The following is a 20,166-nucleotide window of genomic DNA, read 5'->3' as shown; positions in this document are numbered from 1 at the left end:
CAGACAGAGTTACATGCAGTGATGTTTGGCCATGCTTATAGAGGTTCCTATAGTGTTTATCATTCAGGAAATAGTAAGAACTCCCAAGCAGTTCCCCAATCTTTTAATCAATGTTTTTAAATCTAAAATCAACAGAAATATTGGAATATGTGGTTTATCTCTTTTATTGAATCATCCTGGTCACTTTATGTATACAGTGCACTGCATTTCAGGTTATCAAAGTAAGTTCACTGAAAAGCTGGCATGGAAACCAATTTGATCGATCTTCCAAAAGCCTTTTGCATAAAATCACAAAACGCTTAATTTATAAAAATACACACGACAATAGAAGCCTGCCAAAAAATATATTACAGCTTAATATACAAATATATAAATGTACATTTCCATAAATACAATAATCTTGAGATGTATTATGGCTAACAAGTAGGCCAGTAGGCTTGCATCTTTATTTTTCAGTAATTGTGTAATGTTTGACCTTTTTCAAATAAGGGCATGTTGTAGGCGGAGCTCAGTCAATGAGGTAAACTGTTGCAGTCGAGACTCTGTTGACCCATTCAGGAAGTAATTAGGAAGCACATAGCAAACACTGGATTTAAAATTGACCACTTTCATAACAAATATACCTAATCTACAAAATGCATATCCTCATTCAACCGCAATGACTTTCCATCTACATGGCTGCAGGGGAGCCTTTTAAAGTGACCAGTGACACAATAACCAAAACAAATGAACAAGCAAGGCTTCACGAGATCTGATATCAACACATGACTCATATTAAAATATATATATTATACTGATTAAAACAATATTTACAAAGACCACTGTGATTCTCCGCTCAGTAGATAGTAAATACTTCTTTGGTCCCTGTTGATTGTTGGCGATTAGTGGTTTGGTAAAGACAAGCATTTGGGACAATTAAAAAAAAAATGTGCCTAGATTAAGCCTATCACTCTGAATCATTTATACACCAACCATAATCCAAGTTCACATAGGCAAAGCAAACACACCACTTCAAGGGTCCAATATGCATCAAATTCAATATAAACAGTACATGTGGGCTACAAAAGCATAAACAGATGATTACAAAGATATGAGAGCTGCTGAAAGTGTTAATTTGTCATATGTGAGCACATCATCATGAACTGTAACATTTCTGAGCAGCGGATTATGCAGAGAGAGAGAGTAAAAAGAGCAGATTGATGTCCAGCACGGAGGACAAGGTTCTGCTGGTTGCACTGGGAAAAAGGGGGAAAGTCCGAAAAAAAACGCAGCATCCAGTAAAAGTCCAGTTATTGCAAAGGCGTTCCCAGTGTTGCTCTGTGCTGTCCATATCTATATGTAGAGAATGATGTGCGTGATGTGTTCAAGTGCAATTTCAGGCGTCAACCTGCCCGAAAAGAGTGCCCTCTGTCTTCAGCTTGTGCATCCTGAGGAGGAGAAAAGACGACAGTGAGCCGGAGAGCTTCTGATAAAACAGGAGAACGTCACATTTAAAGGTCCCCTATTATACTGTTTTTCATCAATATATTATAGGTCTCAGATATATACAGAACATGTCTCTGAAGTGTTTGTCTCCAAACACCAAACAGATCATTGCAGCATCCCATAATCCCCTCTGTTTCAGCCCTGTTTCAAAAGTGCTGATTCTCTGTCTGTTACTTTAGATGAAAATAAGGAGCCACTCCCCACGCCCCTCTGAGAGATATTTGGTTAAAAAGAACACAATAGCCGCGTTCACACCAAGTACTTTGCCCTACTTAGTTCCCAGCACTTAGTACCCCCATGGAACTAATTACAGATCGCGTTCACACCGGAATAAATTCCCTGAGGGAAGATTACGCAAATGAGCCGCTGACGTCACTTCGTCGTCTTCTGCTTTGGGTTTACTGGCAGGCCGCAAACAACTTCACGGCGTATACTGCCACCCGAAGTCCCCGGCCGGAAGTTCCCGGAGTTGGGGACTGGCTTCAGTAGAAGCTGCTGGGAGTCCCAGCCTTCCGAGTAAATCGCCAGAAGCTCCGACACCTCCTCATCACTCCACCGCTCCCATGTTTTTTTTTGTGTTGCCATAAGTTATTCTCTCTCCGGTGGTGCGCGGGGCTAATGCTAATGCTAATAATGCTAATGCCAGCAAATAGAATGGCGGCTTCAAAAAACTTTTCAGAGTTTTACGGGGCGTGGTTTGCAATTCGCCCAGCCAATCAGAAATTGGTACTTTTTTTCTCCCCAGGAAAGTACCACCTCTCTAGCAGGCACTACAAATGGGGGTAAAAGTTCTCTGAACTAAGTTCTCTTTTTGGTGTGAACGCAAAATTCCAGGAACTATTGGAACTAAATGGGAAAAGTACGGGTAAAAGTACTCCGGTGTGAACGCGCCTATTGGTGCTCTAGGAGGAGATTCAGGTGATAAGGTATTATTTGTGTTAAGGAATAATTCTTCTAGATATCTAACCTTTTGCTCTGTGACGTGTTATCTCCTTTAAGGAAAGGCCTTGGTGCCATATGTGTTGTTGTCACCAGTGTGTGACCGGTCAACTTGACTGGCACGAAGGGTAATTGTTGTGAGAACACTGAGGCACTTCTTTATCGGTGTTTGTGGGCTCTAGGATGTGAAATCCTTGAGGCCATGAGTGTCGGACACAAATTCAGTGTTTAGTCTACTCCTTCAGAGATGTTGATTTCTCTCTGTGAACCAGTTAAAAGGTCTAGCATAGAGAGAGGCTCTTCAGAATTGACGTGGCAACTCTACCGTGTAGTCAGAACCTCTGACTCTTTGATTTGTGATGTGAATCCTCCGGCCGAATACTCTGAATAAACCCATCAGTGTTTGACATCAAAGCTCCAACTCTCACCGTGTCTCCTTCCTGAGTCGGTGACTCCATGCATTACTACACAGAAGTTTCCTCCACAATTTGCATAATAGGTGACCTTTAACAATAGGCTTAGTATATATATAAAAATAAAAAAAGGCTTCTTCTAAACTTACAATTTCTCTTTACGGCTCCTGTTGTCTTCGCTTGACTTCACAAAGACTCCAGCTTCTCCTCCTCTGGAGAGGAAGGCAAACTCTCCGTCTTTTGAGCTGAAGATCATCCTGAAATCAAGCAAAACAATACATGAAAAACTTAAATACAAAATGTAATACATTCTTAAAAGGATTCAAAGGCTTCATGTGTCACGCAGCTTCAGCGTAGTTGTTGGCAATGAAAATCTTAAGTCTCCTCCATACTTAACAATAGAAGAACAGACATACACATAGAAGCTTTTTATTGCTCCAGTCACCACAAGTCTACAGTCTGAATTCTCACTGGATCTGTTCTGGTTTATTCTAGATCAGGGGTGTCCAAACTACGGCCAAAAAGTATAATGGAATACGGCCCACAATACATTTGATTGATTTTGATAACTGAACTTATGAGGCAATATATACCTCTAGTGAGTGGTCCAGCCCTTCGTATATTTTTCTGTATGTGGCCCTCGGTGAAAAAAGTTTGGACACCCCTGTACTAGATAATCATGTTTTTGTGAGCTTACTTGGACTGCGTCTCCCCGGCCTTGATGCGCATCTTCCTGATGTGGAACTTGCTGTTGCCCCACCAGTCGGACCAGCTGATCATGGATTCCTTCTCCCAGAGCAGCTTCACGATCATCAGGTCTCCAATGTCCACATCGGTGGTGATGAGGAAGGACAGAGTGGTGTTACTGTCCAGCACCGGCCTGGGGAGGGGAGGGGGAGAGGAGGGGGGACACTCAATAATCTGCAGCTGGTATTTACCATCATTACTGTTTTGAATCAGAATCAGAATCAGGTTTATTACCAGGTAGGTTGACACGTACGAGGAACTTGACTTGATGTCATGGTGCATATATTAACATCTAAATAAAAAATGTATAAAAGAATACAGATAGCAAACTATTGTTTTGGTACACAATATCTGTTTTGTACACAATATCTGTTTTTCTTATTTTATTACTGCCAAATTTTATTAATTCTTTCTATGTAAATACTGCTATATTTCACTATATTTTTTAAAATATTTTTTTATTATAGTTTTCTTAAAATAGTTCTCTATCTGTGTTTTGAATTTTTTGTGTGACTTTTATGTATGCACCATGACATCAAGTCAAATTCCTCGTATGTGTCAACCTACCAGTTTTAGCACCTACCGTATTTACAATGTTGTTTTTAAACTATTCTGTATCTCTTGTATGCATGTTTTTTATGAATCTGTTATTCCATTATGTTTATTTATTGTGTTCCGTTCTTATTAAGTGTTAATGATTATGTAAAGCACTTTGAATTGCCTCTGTGTCTGAAAATGTGCTCTATAAATAAACGTACCTTACCTGGTAATAAACCTGCTTCTGATTTCTAATTCTAAGAAGCGTCACATGTGCAAAGACTGCAAAGCAACACTGAACATCGAGGTCAAAGGAAACATCAAACTATGCGAATGCAAATGTCCAGCAACAAATATCAGCTGATCAGGCATGATGATTGTGTTTTGTTTTTCACATAACAATTTAAAACATATAAGTTACGTACAGGACAAAGGGGATGTCCTCCTTCTCTCCGTGGGTGCCGAACAGAGAGATCTTCATCGGCTGCTCGTTGAAGCTCATTATGTCCTTACCGAAGAGATGCACCTTCACTTGATAGTGGAAAACTACGAGAGAAGAAACACACAGTTTACACCTCAGACACTTTCAGAGCTAAATGTGTTCTCAGCTACCGGCCTTACGTCGCTCATACCACTACAGGGTATATGCAGGAATCCTGAAGTCAAATGTAATCCCTTTTAAGACCTTTTTTAAGACCCTTTCCATACATTTGAAGACCTCATCGCCACTTTGAGTTCTAACCGGTTACCTTGGCGACACACTTTACCTCATATTGACTATATACAGTATTGATTGTCCTTCCTCCTTATCTTCCAACCATTTGGACGCAAACTTGCATTTCCCCATAACGATGTTGTTTAACAACCGGCGTAAACGGACCTTCGCGCTATCAAGCAGTGAGCGTGCGATGTCCTGTTCAGATGATGTCAAATCCAACGGGATGCCATAAATAAACTACACAGAATCACACTACACACCTACGCAATGATTACATTCAGGCAGACTGTAGAATACAACCTCTTTGGACAATTGATATACTTATTGGAAACAAGCTACAAAATGTAATACCTTGGAAAATGACGTTTAATACTTTTTAATAGCCTTAATTTTCGCTAAATTGGTTTATCAACTTTTAATACTTTTTAAGACCCCGCGGACACCCTGCACTACTTAAAGTTGGTGTTATAACTTTAAAAGCCCTTATATAACCTTTTCATCTCCATGTGACTCTCACAGCGCTCAGATTTGTGCTAAATCCTTGTTGGTGACATTCGTACACCATTATATATATTTTCATATTTACTAAACATGCTAATCTGTGCACAGAAATACTGCAGACAAATTGTTCCTAAAATAACGTTTCCATTGTATCACATGCAGCGGTGTCACGCTACCTTTGCATGCCCGGAGCAACTCAAATACCCATGACCTCTTCATCATGTGACCTCCTGAGTTGAACATGTCTACAACATGTGTGAAAGTTGTGAGTAGACTGTTAACACCAGCTCTACTAATTCCACCTCACCAATAAGTACAGCTCACACATTGAGGATTACTCCAATTATGGCATCCATTAACTCAGCGCTCTCTAATCCTCTTTACACAATATAAACCAACACAACTTCTCTACAGTAGCTCAAAGATTCTCACTCCACGATCATGGTGGCCTAAAGAATTCACTACAACGATATTATTGTGATATCGTCAGAAAAGTGGAACGTCAAATTCATCTTTAACTGTGATCACTTTTAACTTTTAATGTAGTAATGAGTATTTTGTCTTTTGTATTCACTTGTAATCTGTTTTTGTTATCTGCCGAGAGACAAAGGATGTACATTTGCCTTTGCTAACCCAAACAACTTATATTACACCGATGTTCATTCAGTTGTACCGTCCTTTTCAAATATATAAATTGGTTATTGTGCGTTTTTACATATTTGTTGGGCAAATACTTCACATGGCTTTGGGGGAAGGAGACAAAGTGACAATGGAAAGACATTTTAAAAAGCTTCGGAAAATGGAAATAAATAAAAAAAGGCGCTGTTTTTACGCTGTATATTTGTTTCGTAAATCAGGATTCATACACTTTTTCACCAATGATTTTCAATGACTTTTCCATGACTTCTCCATGACCTTTACCTAATTTTCCATGACCAAAAAAATTACTCTTTCTCAGCGGTACCACTGACATTTTTTTATTTTAACATAGTAAGCTGGAAAATAAGGTCTGCATATGAAACATGTTGTGCCTATCTAAAACAAATCAAATAGGCTTACTAGCTTCTACACGCTAAAGCAACTCAAATCTCTCACCAGCAAAATGCCATTTTACGTTTCATTACTATACGATACAGTATTTATTATCGTTATAGTATTACTATTTCGGCAATTAGATAAAACATAAATTATATTTGATGCAACTTTGGTTACATTTCCATGACTTTTCCAAAACTTTGGGAAAAATATTGTTTTCCATAACTTTTCCAGGGCCTGGAATTTACATTTTGAATTTCCATGACTTTTCCAGGTTTTTAATGACTGTAGGAACCCTGGTAAATATAACATTTTAAAACATATTTGAATCATAATAATATCTACATTTATTTAATAAAAGACGGTAGCGCTTGACGTTATGAACCAAAAAAGAGAAATGTATACTTTCACATTGATGTCGCGACAATACGGTGGTGTTCAGTGCTGCTGCTTTCATCAAATATTTACACAATGAGATTTTTGATGAATAGTCGTCATAAAAGGTGACTAAGTTGGTTAAGGCAAATACTAGAAAAGTTGTGTTGATGTAGAAATGTACCACAATGAAGCCTTTAAAACTAGGAAAAGACACTTATCAATCCAAAATCTTTAACGTAATCTAGTTTTATATCAGGATACTTGTTATCATTTAGATATATTGGGCCTGGTACAAATTATCTCTTCTATTTTCTTGTACTTCTACAAACGCTTCATCAAATGTTGTCTCTCCGGGTGTTTACCTTTGTAGGGACTCATGTCGCGGGTCTTGAGGAACATCTTGGCGCTGCGGGTCATGCGGACCTTGTTGATGTTGTAGCCCAGCTTGTTGCAGCGGTTCTTCCTGCAGCTCAGGCACATGCCCTTGTTGAAGGCCTCTCTGGAGTTGCAGCGGTACGCCATGCTCTGCTGCTGCGTGTTCAGCAGAGAGTCGATGAACAGGTGGATGGAGCGCTCGTGAGAACACTTGACGAGCTGGTCCATATCTGCAGCACACCAGAGAGTACCACATTAGGGCTGTGCAATTAATCGTATTTTAATCTCGATTACGATTTTGGCTTGCAACGATTACGAAAACAATGTAATCGAAATAAAACGATTATTATTTTTATTAAAAAAAAAAAAATTTAATTTCTTTTTTTTTTTCTGTTGAATTATACTTAAAGTTCAGGGTAATCAACAGTTAAAAACATACTGTTCACATTTTCTTTTTCAATATATGGATGTTTTCAAAGTTAATGGATAATCGTTTTTAATAATCGTGATATCAATTATTGACCAAAATAATCGTGATTATGATTTTTGCCATAATCGCACAGCCCTACATCACATCATGCTAAACGAGAGAATGTCTTCCTCATGTGTGGCTTTTATGGCTCTTTACATGTCAGGGCTGACCCAAGAGGCATTTCTCACTTAGTTCTGCATTGCTCAGTTAAAACACGTACAGCTGCTGGGCTGGAGGACAAACTGTGAATCTCTGGCTGTAGAAAAACATATTTACCTTGCAGACGTGAGAGCGTTTACGATCTCAAAGTGTCTGTTTATGCCGTGTCAACGTACACAAGCCTATAGAAACTGTTAACAAGTACAGTCTGAACAACAGGTTCTCGTACAGCTGCGATTAGTCCATCAACAGATAAATAACCTCCAATTATTCTAATAATCCAATCATACATTTATTTTCATCCACTGATTGGCATAAAAGGCTTCTCAAATGTGGAGTTTCCTGCTTTTTTCTCTTATTTCATAATAAACTAAACAAGATGACATTTTAAGACATCACCTTGGACTTTGTGGAAACTGGGATGGACATATTTCACTATTTTCTGACAATGTATAGGCCAAAAGATGAATAAAGACAATAACCAATAGTTACAGGCATATATAGGGGTTCACTTCTGGCCTCTGATGTCTCATACCAAACAGGTCTTCTCTGTAAACCCAGCCCAGAGCATCATCTCAAGCAGAGTAAAGTAAGGAACAATGAGAAGTGATGTGAGTACGTACTCTGGAGGCCCTTGATGCCCGACAGTGCGATGCCCATCAGTGTGTTCTGGATGTCACAGCCCGGCTGGAAAGTGCCTCCGTTGGGGTAAATGTCGATGTGGCCCACGGATCTCTGGATGCCGATGCTGCGGTCCGGGGACCCCCTGGTGTTGGTGTGCAGGACGTCCACAAACTGGGCATCGCCTTTGGACAAAATGTTCTGATTGTCTGCATGCTCGAAGGTGGGACCTGCAGGGTCGAGACCTGGAGACGAGAACAGAGAAAGAAATGTTAGTGTTGATTCTGCACAGTTCTCCATGAAGAAAGAGTGCGTAGATACTAGTTGACTCACATAAAAGTCTGTCCTGTTTTTCATTCTTACCCTGTTGCTGTTAAACGACTGAATTCCCCCACGGAGATTAATAGAGGTCCATTTTTATCTTATCTTATCTTACCTATAAAACTGTACTTTGAAGCATTTTAGTTTTGGGTTTCATTTGGTCTCTCAAATAGTGGGATTGGACCCGCTACACTGGCACCGACCGGCCACATGCAGACAATACAGGCCAGGAATGCAGCAGATTACATTTCACTGGTGTGTTGTTTTTACGAGCAGGGCCCTGATATTACATTACAGTGTTTTATGGTATGTTTGCACGTGTGACATCATTGTCTCAGAGAGAAACTGTGGCTTAGAGCTAAAACACATGGTTGTACACAGCTAAATGTAAGACCATTTCCAGTTTCTCTGTATGTAGAGGAAGTAGCAGAGCATACGTTGGTTAAAGGGGACATATTCTGCTCATTTTCAAGTTCATATTAGTATTTAGTGTCTCTCCTGGGACATGTCTCCGTGCTTTAATGTCCAAAAAGCTCTTTATATTTCTCATACTGCCTGTGCTGCAGCACCTCTTTTCACCCTCTGTCTGAAACCAGAGACCAGTCTGCTCTGATTGGTTAGCTGATTGGTCAACACCTTAGAGATGTCCCGCCCCTTAGCCTATCACATACAATGTGTTGGAGCGCTAGCCAATAGAAGCACGATTGTTATAGAAGTAAACAAAGGAGTTTAATAGGGGCGACTCAGGCGGGGGAAAGAAGAAAGTTGGAAGAAACTTTAGGATTTTAGCCTTTGAAGACCACTCACATGCACAAAAACCTGTATAACACACTAAAGGAAAGGTAAAGGGACATGATAGGGCCTCTTTAAGATGTCCTCACCTGTTATTCTGCTGATTCTATGGCCAGTAAGGTCTCCGGCAATTCCCGCCACATGCGCTCCAAGACTGTACCCCAGCAGATGGAGCCTCTCCCAGGGCAGCTGCAGCTCTTTCTGAAGGAGAAGGAGAATGAAACGTGTCAGAGGAACATGTTGATATGTGTTCAAACAGTTCAAAGGTAAACCCCACAGACTTGCGCAAGGCTGTTCCTGGAAAAGCACTGCAGCACATTTTTTAAGTATTAATGGTCCAAAACAAAGAATAGTTTGTACAATTTCGTAGTTTGCCAAAAAAAATTGCAAGCTTGGAACGCACGTAGACAAACAGCTGAGAGCGTTTATCCCTAAAGCCTCTGTTTGCATTGGTGTCGATCGAACAAAGTCTGCACTCCACTCAATACTCAGCCTTGTAATGAGAGGCACACACACACACACACACACACACACACACACACACACACACACACACACACACACACACACACACACACACACACACACACACACACACACACACACACACACACACACACACACACACACACACTCAAAGCATTTAACATCAGGACCAGTAGGAAAACATTAGAGCACTGCTGGTATCAAAAGCATTACATCATCCGATACACATTTGTGACAGATTTGTTGGCTGCTCTCATATCTTTGCTGGCAGTAGGGCTTGGCGATATGATAAGAGAATCAAATATCATATACTTGATAGTGATATTGTGGCGATCTTTTAGGCTTACAAGTAGCACAAGTGAGTTGACGACTGATGCTTTTACAAAATATTGACATGGATTTTGATAAATAATCATCAGTAATGTGGATAAAATGAGTAATTGGGTGAAAGTAGATCATAGAAAAGGCAAAAGAAAATCTGGTACATTTATAAAATGACATCACTAACCATCTAAACCAGGAGAAATCAACATTTATGATGTTATAAAATCCGAAAGTCTAGTCTCAAATCAAAATAAGGATGTAATATTAACATATCGCCCGAGTCTGGCTGTCAGATATCAAAGAATCTGTCGGACAATAAATGACGAGGTGGATAAATTCCACTTTTTGACATGGACCATGAGCAGTATATGATCTAGTTGTTAGCCAGCAGTGCAACTTTTAGCTGCACTGCTCCCAAACTCTGGAACTCCCTCCCCCTTCCCACCCGACAATCTGACACAATCACCACATTCACGTCCCTCCTCAAAACCCACCTGATCAGATCAGCCTACACACTGTAGTGCTCCCTATCACCTGTCTCCCCTGAATAACCTGTCCCTGTCAAAGTGTCCACTTTAATTGTCTTCTCCATGATGGTATGTTTGTGTTTTTATCATGTTCTGTTGCCTCTTAGAATATTCAACACATTGTACGGTGTTCTTGGGTGTCATGAAAGGCGCCTTGAATAAAATGTATTATTATTATTAGATTAAAACTTTGGACTCACTTGGATCCAGGAGATGAACTTGGCCACGTCGCGGCCCACCAGCTTGGTGTAGGCGGCGGAGGTCGGGTAGTGCTGGTTGGCTCGGGTCAGCCAGTCCACCACGATGACGTTGGCGCTGGGCTCGCGCTCGTACAGAGCAGACACCAGTTTGGGCACCCAGCTCTCAAACATGCCTGTCACCTACAGAAACACACACACACACATGTTCTAGTGTCAGCTGCAGGGTGGCGTGACTTATTGTGGCCTTAGTCCCTCGTTGTGTGGCTGTAAATAACATTACAGAGGAGATGCCTGCAGAGAGAACTCACTGCCCTCAGCGTGAAATGTGAATACAATGTTCAGATGCTCATCATTTTCAACTTGGATCAACATTTATGATCAGTTTGTTGTCATTGGCAAGACTCAAATTCTATTTAATGATTATGCAATGCACTGTTTTGGGCATTTTCTCAACTGATATTTTTGGTGTTATTTCAAAACATCTGTTTCTCTCAGTATCAGTAGCAGATTTTTGAGAAGATATAATCAAAACAGTGAACCTTATGTTGTGTCATAATGATAAAGAGAAAGAATACGAAGACACAGAATGACATATATTTTCTTCTTAACAGGTTTGGTTTGTTATTTCAATGATTCAATTAACCAGTATGAATGTAAACTTAGTGCATGACTGTAAAAGAGTCAAATTCTCAGTAAATGTTCCCCGTATTACCAATGGTTAATAACATTACCTACATGCACATCACACAAATACAGGCTTAACTTACAAATGAGGCACTTATATCACAGACCCACTAAGAAACCTGCAATTTTCGTAAGATTAATTAAGAACTGCTTGCTGGTGACAACTCCACATGAATTACATTTAGTGTTACATACCGTCCAGCCATGAATCATGATGAAGGTCTGGGTCTCGGGTTTGAATTTACACTCTTTGATGGTCTCCGGTCTGCCGGGCACGATGTAACACATGTCCTCGTCAGGGATGACCTGAGTGCGCAGGGAGAACTTGGTCACAATGTCAGTGAAGTCTGTGATCCACTCGGTGGTGGCGGGCAGGGGAGCATCGTTCACTGTGCTGTTAACTGTTACAACACACACACATACACACACACACACACACACACACACACACACACACACACAACACACACACACACACAGAAACACAGGAGATTAGATTATGATGGTATGACAGAAATGTAGAGGATTGCATGCACAAATCAGGGATTGTCACTAGGATATAATGTACATTTCTAACATTATTATAACACCTTCCAGTTTTATGCACACAAACAACAACCAAGCAACAGTTTAAAATAGTTTGGACAGTTGCACCAGACATAATAACAACAATACACCTATATTTTTCATGCAGATAGATTACCAAACGTTGCTGGTCTTCTTAAACATATAAAGTGACCACTACTAACACCAGTATGAGTGTTCCAGTAGAGACATAGAGCATGGCAGTGTCGCCCCCTTTTGTCTCATAAAATGCATAAAATGAATTTAACTTTAAAATATTTTAAATTCCTAAAGGGATTGAGTCCATTTCCGAAAAATAAATCAGGGTTAAAAAAAAACGAATAACATTCTTCCACTGAGACCTGTTTTGTTTTGAGTCTTTGAAAAAGAATCAGATAACATCTAATGATTTAAAGTGGAGGAATGTCACCACAAAGGGGGGTATAAGTCTTTCTGAAATAATTGTTTTTGTATTTTAACTTGAACAAACAATGCGATTTTGTTAGATTTTGAAATGCTCTGTTTTTGTATGTTAGTGCGTCCTTTTCCTCTGTCCTTTCTCCAGACAAAAGGCCTGCAGCAGTCGGGTCTCTTCATGCACACATGGACCTGAGGCACTGAAATGGGATGCAGACCTGCAGACCTGAGCAGGGTTACTCTCGGTCACATCGGAACAGCATGCATTCATTAACCTGCTTATTATTCCTAAAACTACTGCCGTTGAATCACCATATCAATAACAGGTTATCTCAATAATAAAAAAACACAACAGTGAGGGAGGCTCTTACCAAACTCAGTGGTGGTGAGTTCAGGCTCAGAAGAAAAAGTTGCAAAGATTTTTCCCAAAATTATCCAAACAGACAAAAAACAGATATTTTCTTTTCCCATATTAATGAGAAGTTTTTTTTCTAGAATATCCTGAATGAAAAAAAGTGCTACAAAAAATCGTTGTATATCCAAGCGAGTGTTTTAAAGCACAAAAGTGTCAGCAGTTGCGGTTTAGTGTAAAGTTTCTTATGGACTGTCACCGTTGCCGCTCCAAGTCATCTTTATGGGTGGCTCATTTGAATACTCACACCTGATTGGCTGAGAGTTGGAGGGCGGGGTTTAAACTTTGTCCCATCTCTGATTCACTGAAATCATTCACATTAAGGCTGAGGAACGGCAGCGGAAGGGTCTCTATCAATAGATTTCCACATTTAAATTAAGGTGTTTAAAGGTTACAGAGAAAAAACAGGAACAAACTCTCATTGTGAAAATTAGTTTTTTATAACTCGTAAAAGGTTGTTGAAAAGGACACACGTGATTTATGAGATTAATTGTTGTTTTGACACATTTAAGCCAACTAAAATCGTGAATTGTAATTGTTACTACAGTAAAAGTATGCAGTATTATTAGTAAAATCAATAAAGTATGAAAAGGTACGAAAAATGCCCCTGTCAGTATTTAATCCTACATTATGTACAATTTGATTTTATGACTAATGCTTTTTTTTGGTAACAATGCAAAATGTTCTGTGTAAAATTGTATTTTTTAAGTAACAATTAACTATTGTAATAAAAATGATGTCATAAAAAAGTCAAATATTTTTCCCAGACCTGTTAACTAGGCGCATACGTTGGCACTAAATGTATACTGAGTTACCTCAATGTGTGCTTTAGTACAGTACTTGAGTAAGAAAATATATAATGTTTTGTACAGTCAACTTATGGTTCTGTTTCTTACAATTTAATGAAGATTACTTTATTTCACCGGGATAATGCACTCAGAATACGGCTCTCCATGTGTCCTTAGTAAATAAGTAAAAACAGAAATAACTATACAATGAAAACACATTAATAAAAATAAAATCTCTTGATAAAGTGTTGTTACAAGCTAATAAATTATTACATGTCACTTGTTAGACGCTTTTATCCAAAGCGACTTACATACATTCAGTACTGTAGACAATCCCCACAGGAGCAATTTGGGTTGAAGTGTCTTTCCCAGGGACACAACGACATGCTGACTGCAGTGGGGTTTGACCCTGTGACCCCCTGATACGAACACCAACACACAACCCACTGCACCACATGCCTCCCGGGCATGCCTCCCGGGCAAATGATTAACGTATCATACCTGAATACATCAAACTTCTCCATCCCCAGACATATTTCCTAGAGGGTCACACTTTTCAGACTTTCAAACTATGACTAAATTGTCACTGATGTTTACCTTATCAGATCTATATATTGGGATTTTATTTTGGTTATTTGATGCCATGGTGAGGTCACTGAGGTCAGATTAGATCATCTTCCACGAATCCTCAGAGCTGTGGGGGTGTGAGAAAGCCTCCTCTCCTATTGGTGGAGCACAACTCAAAACCAATGACAAAGCACAAGAGGGCATCAAATGATACTAACATGTCTTCTGATTGCATGCAAAAAAGGGTTTGAGAAATAACCGAGGACAAATAAATAATCAAAAGTGCATTCCCATCTCATATCCTGTAACAAAAACAAGATGCTGAGATACATTCTTCATGATGCCAGTTAAACCTCTCTGCAGCACTTGGGGGCAGCGAAGAAACTCAAATCAAAGACACATGTAGAGAAGACATGTGGGAAGAGAGTGTTATGAGGATTTTCAGGCCAAAACACCTGCGTGAGAATATTTTTAAAACCTCTGCTTTCTCTCAAAACCAAACCAGACCAACCTATGACCTAGATATTCTGACATCACGATAAAGTTTCTGTGTTTATAAAAAACGTTTGTCATTTTTTTCAGGGAATCAGCTCAAGCCTGAGAGTATGTGAATGAGATTTGGATTAAGGAAATCACGTGAGGAGCGTGATTTAGATTCAGGGCTGTTGTTTAATGTGTTGCCTAATAAAAACAGCAAAGGCACGTTGTGTTCCCTTTTATTGCCTGAACATTTTCTTTTACATTACATTACATTACATGTCACTTGTTAGACGCTTTTATCCAAAGCGACTTACATACTCAATACTGTGGGCAATCCCCACAGGAGCAATTTGGGGTGAAGTGTCTTGCCCAGGGACACAACGACATGCTGACTGCAGTGGGGTTTGAACCTGTGAACACCAAGGCACTAGGCCACTGTGCCACACGCCTTTAATGTTTAAAACAAATAAAACAAAAAGAAAATGTTTGTCATTTTTACTTTATCTGGCTTCTCTTCGTCATTGTTTTGGATCTGACAAACCAGATCTAGATGTAAATAATAACAATAACTGCAAAACCAACAAACTGTCTGTTTAAAATATATATTTGTTCCCCTCTTACCTCAGTAAAACCTGGTTATACATAGACAAGTATTATGTTTTATTAAAAAAAGGATTTACTAATGGAGCTTCTGTGACATATTTTCTGAAACGTTGTCATGTTGAAAAGCAATTATCTTAAAATGTGTGAAGGTAATTCAAATCTGTGGCTGATTAAATAACATCAAGTCTTTTTTCAACCTGTCATTGAGAGCTTTTGGAATCTGATTCACTTTCCTTCATGAACTATTTCTGCCGATTGCACCCTGTTGTCCTCAGTAATTAACTTCTGCTCTACATTTACCTTCTCTAAATATAGTCCCCTATTTCTTTTATCGTTCGAGTATACATAATGTTTGCCTGTGTATGTTTGTATGCGTGTGTGTGTGTGTGTGTGTGTGTGTGTGTGTGTGTTTGTGTGTTTGTGTGTGTGTGTGTGTGTGTGTGCGTGCGTGCGTGCGTGCGTGCGTGCGTGCGTGCGTGCGTGCGTGCGTGCGTGCGCGCGTGTGTGTGCGTGCGTGTGTGCGTGCGTGTGTGTGTGTGTGCGTGCGTGCGTGCGTGTGTGTGTGTGTGTGTGTGCGTGCGTGCGTGCGTGCGGGTGTGCGTGTGTGTGTGCGCGTGCGTGTGTGCGTGCGTGTGTGCGTGCGTGTGTGCGTGCGTGTGTGTGTGTGTTTGCGTGTGTGTGTGTGTGTGTGTGTGTGTGCGTGTGTGTGTGTGTGTGTGTGTGTGTGTGTGTGTGTGTGTGTGTGTGTGCGCGTGCGTGTGTGCGTGCGTGTGTGTATGCGTGTGTGCGTGCGTGTGTGTGTGTGTGTGTGTGCCAGTGATTGTCAGGGAGGTGATGCTTATGGTCCAGACCAACAAACCCAACCCAGTGATTAGAGAGAGGAGCGACGCCTCTCCTCCATCCTGTGATCTCAGTCCTTCATCTCTGAACTCACTTCTCTGCATCCCAAGGGGGAGACGCAGCGATAAAAGACAGGAGAAACGTCATGTCCTGTACGAGACACACCCTGGCATGGTTTAGAATAAATCTGACGTTTCTGAGGGGTTTCCAAGAGCAAAAAGAGGGGGAAAGGATTCAGAAGAAACAACAAGAAGAAGAATGAGAGCAGAACTGATAAAATGTAACATAACAACAGTTTACCATGCAGCAGTGTTTTGGCTCATATACAGATCTGATATTTAAGACAGCAGATACTTATATTGTACTAAAGAACATTTAATGACACAGTGGTACAGTGATGACGTACTTTGGAAGGTCAACCTGATAGTTAGCATTGCAAGAGCTCCGTCGACAAAGAGCACATTTCAAAAAGTTAAGTCTTAGGCTAACCCATGTTTATGCTACTTACATATATTATTCAGCAGGATAATCCACACATATTGACACTACTTTCATAATTTTTGAAGCATGAAATAAAATGTAAAAAGCTAATGTAATGCTATCAAAGAAACACTGCTAAGCTAGCGGCGGCTAATGTTCAGCGTGTTGACATTTAGTAGTCTTTTAAGACACGTAAAAGCATTAGACATTCACCAGGGGAGAATTTACTGACAAATAACAAAGCGCACAAGTCTCGTAAGCTTGTGTGAACCACAGACCTTATTTCAGGCTTCTAATGAAAACAGATTGCACAAAATGTTGACTTTTAGACGTGCAAACAGGAAGTGCTGAAATGTTGACCAGGTTTGACCGGTTTAGGACTCACTCCTGCATCTCTCCACATCACCATTCTATTCTATTTTATTTCCTATTCTATTTTATTGTATTTATTTTATTTACTTGCACTATTTTAAGTGTTTTATTCTGTTGCACTGTTGGAGGAGCCTGGGACCTAAGATTTTCATCGACATAACTACACTGTAGCTTTGTACGAATGACAATAAAAGGGTTAGGGTTATCTTAATCTTGAATCTTGAATCAGATATTGTAAGAGGGGGGTGCAGCTGTATGTAGATTTTGATTTGCAACGGAGTGGACTTCTAATGAGATCAATCTGCGCCCTTGTTATGATAAGTGGAGGTGAATGGGGTGGAGGAGGGCCGCAGGGATGACGCCTGAAATGACAGCTGAGGAGGAGAAAGGAGAACAGATTTCAAAGTTTGACAGCAATGATTGGCTCTTGGAGATCATGGCAGAATGTGGGTGGATGCCTATAATCAGCTGATTCGAGGCCGCTGGAGGAGTGTGAGAGGATTAGGAACAAATCAAGATAAAAGGTAGTCTATTTGTCTGATTTAACGTGCGCTGAGCTATGTATGTCCGATTTTATTGTCATTTTGTTTGGCTTTGATCTTTTGACCTGCTGAGGAAATGAAAAAATCACTGCACAGACAACATACTGTATGTTTTCAGCTGGGGAGGAATTCTTCACTTTCCTGTTTTCCTTGTTTTTCTCGAGCTTTGTAAACCTTAAAGTCTGCATTTTTGTTTCACATTCCTCTGTTTGCAACTTGTGACGATCATGAGGCGAGCGCTGTTCTGTCCAGCTACCCAGACTTCTCGAATCTGCTGAATGTTTGAGGTGGCCGAGTTCATCTGCGTCCAGTTTTGTCTCTTTTTCTTATCTTTTTTGCCTGCAGTATTTACATGTGTTTACAGGATTTGAAAGAGTGGACTGCTGTAGCAAACACAGGTGTAGCTATAACCTCTTCACATGCTAATCTCTGAAGACATAAACTTCATAAAAATGTGTTTAAAGGCAAAGGTAAAAATCAAGAGTATATATTTTCCCTCTTATCTGTATCGCTATTAATCAATTGTTTTGAGTCACAGAAAGGAGCGTGTGTCTACTTGTGGACAAGAGGCTCGTTCTTACTTGTTGTTGGGTGTAGTTCAATTGAAAGAAAATGTTTCCTACATGAAGCTGATCCAAATTAGGTCTGTGGATTAACTTCAGTAAACGGGTAATGATTTATGCATTGTTGTTATTTGGGCGTTTCAGGACCCACAAGCCAAGTGCCACCTAGTTCCTTCTAGTAGTGCTTTTTTGGGGTTTTCCCTTTCTTGTAGTGTGTTTATGTTGGTTTTTGTGCATGTAAATGGTCTGCAAAGGTTAAAATCACTGTGTTTTCTCCAGAGGTTTCTCTCCCACTCCCATATATGAACCTGAACATGAGCAGAATATGTGCTCTTTAAGTAGCCATGCGAACACACACACACACACACACACAGACACACACACACACACACACACACACACACACACACACACACACACACACACACACACACACTCACACCCTGAACGGTGCATTCCTCAATGTGAGAGAAAGCTGATTTTAGAGAAAAGGGAAAACAGGGATTGGGTTTCGGGGGCGATGCAGAATAAATATTAATAGGGCAGGCCTCCTGTTGTTCAGAGTGGTTACACCATGTGTATGTGGTTTAAGGACTTCTCTTTTACTGAGAGACTTTTAATGCTGATGTGGCTCTATTTAGATCTGGGGCCATCTTCTTTTCTGTATCCCCTGTGCAGTGCAAGGCCAATCTCTATTTGTGTTTCATTCTTTTATTGAACTTGTCACAACGTGTTCCCCTTTATCTAAATGTTCCCACTGTCAGACACAACAGGGGAGGTAGAAGACCTTCAGGGACTTCTGCTTACACCTTGAAGGCAGCTGCTGTAGAGAATTCAATGTCAAAGAGAGGGGGAACAAACTCATGAATCATGGTCCCACCGATTGTATGGTGTGTTACACAGTTGTGGCATGAAAGCTAATGGGACCGCTCTAATTACCCAGCACCACAATGGGTTTTAGCTTTATTGCCCATTCAGAATCCATTAGACGAGGAGAGAGATTTGCTGGGCATGACAGAGAGAAAGAAAGAAAGAGTCCTCAGTGGGAGTCCAGGCTTTTACGAGCGTCCTACTAAAGACGCCGTAAGGCCATAAAAGAGCCTTGAGTGTGTGAGGAAGGCAGTGTTTTATTCCTCTATTCAAGGGTGACATGAAGAGGTCGTGTTAAACACTCACGCCGGCTGGTTAACAAGGGAACCAATTGACGGGTGAATTGCGTGTGAGTAAATGTTTGTAGACTGTTGGGTGTTTATATCCGACGTACACAGATAGTGCTTCTTGTTTGTATCCCTGTTCACTTTTTATTGCATCAATTTGGACATTTCAGTCGCTTTCCAGTAAGTCACCAGCTCAAGGGAAAACTGCCTAATTCAGATTGTAGAGATAACCCCAAAATAACCGTTAATTTGGTTTTTATTTGGACCTGCATGAGTGCGGAATAGTTTTACAGACAAAAGAAGCAGATAAAATAACTTCTGTGGCCTCGCTTTGAGACATTTAGCCCAAAAACATTCTCCTCTTATTTCATGTCGTCTTGACAGTTAGATAAGAGTAATGTGGGTGAAGTAGTGCCATGATTTTACAAGGAGGAAGAAACTGGTTCAATATTGATTAAACTGTCCACCATGAGCTACACAACGTTATACGTGCAATGCTACATTTGGTGGGGTTTAAAGAAAATCAACTGAGCTATAGAAATGGTGGCTTTAAGAAGAAAAAATAATGACATTATACCCTGAAACATGGCAACAGTGGAAAGGTATACTCAATAAAGAAGGGCTAAAGAAAGTACAAAAAATTAATTTGTGTTGTTTCATTCTTTGT

The 20,166-nt window shown here is 40.2% G+C and overlaps 2 protein-coding genes across 2 annotated transcripts in view; one reads left to right on the top strand and one right to left on the bottom strand.

Annotated features, from left to right (window-relative positions):
• The window catches only part of LOC117496148 (NLR family CARD domain-containing protein 3-like), a gene marked incomplete at its 3' end in the record, with an annotated part of 682,747 nt that overhangs the window by 311,725 nt on the left and 350,856 nt on the right, over positions 1–20,166 (top strand). The window lies entirely within an intron of this gene.
• Positions 149–13,299, bottom strand: lpl (lipoprotein lipase). The gene is made up of 10 exons (XM_034147043.1): positions 13,067–13,299; positions 11,910–12,115; positions 11,031–11,210; positions 9,583–9,694; positions 8,383–8,625; positions 7,116–7,358; positions 4,547–4,667; positions 3,535–3,717; positions 2,987–3,094; positions 149–1,427 (listed from the first exon to the last, which is right to left on the bottom strand). Exons 1-10 carry the CDS (start codon positions 13,164–13,166, stop codon positions 1,376–1,378), a joined length of 1,548 nt encoding a protein of 515 aa, XP_034002934.1. The 5' UTR covers positions 13,167–13,299; the 3' UTR covers positions 149–1,375.

Source organism: Trematomus bernacchii, unplaced genomic scaffold (genome assembly GCF_902827165.1).
Source record: "Trematomus bernacchii unplaced genomic scaffold, fTreBer1.1, whole genome shotgun sequence".
NCBI lineage: Eukaryota > Metazoa > Chordata > Actinopteri > Perciformes > Nototheniidae > Trematomus > Trematomus bernacchii.
This window is presented reverse-complemented; position numbering and strand designations above follow the sequence as displayed.

Coding starts and splice junctions, on each gene's coding strand:
- lpl (XM_034147043.1), bottom strand. CDS start 13,166: ATGGGAAAAGAAAATATCTGTTTTTTGTCTGTTTGGATAATTTTGGGA. Junction 12,116..13,066: donor ACTCACCACCACTGAGTTTG/GTAAGAGCCTCC, acceptor GTGTTGTAACAG/TTAACAGCACAGTGAACGAT. Junction 3,718..4,546: donor GAGGACATCCCCTTTGTCCT/GTACGTAACTTA, acceptor TCCCCTCCCCAG/GCCGGTGCTGGACAGTAACA.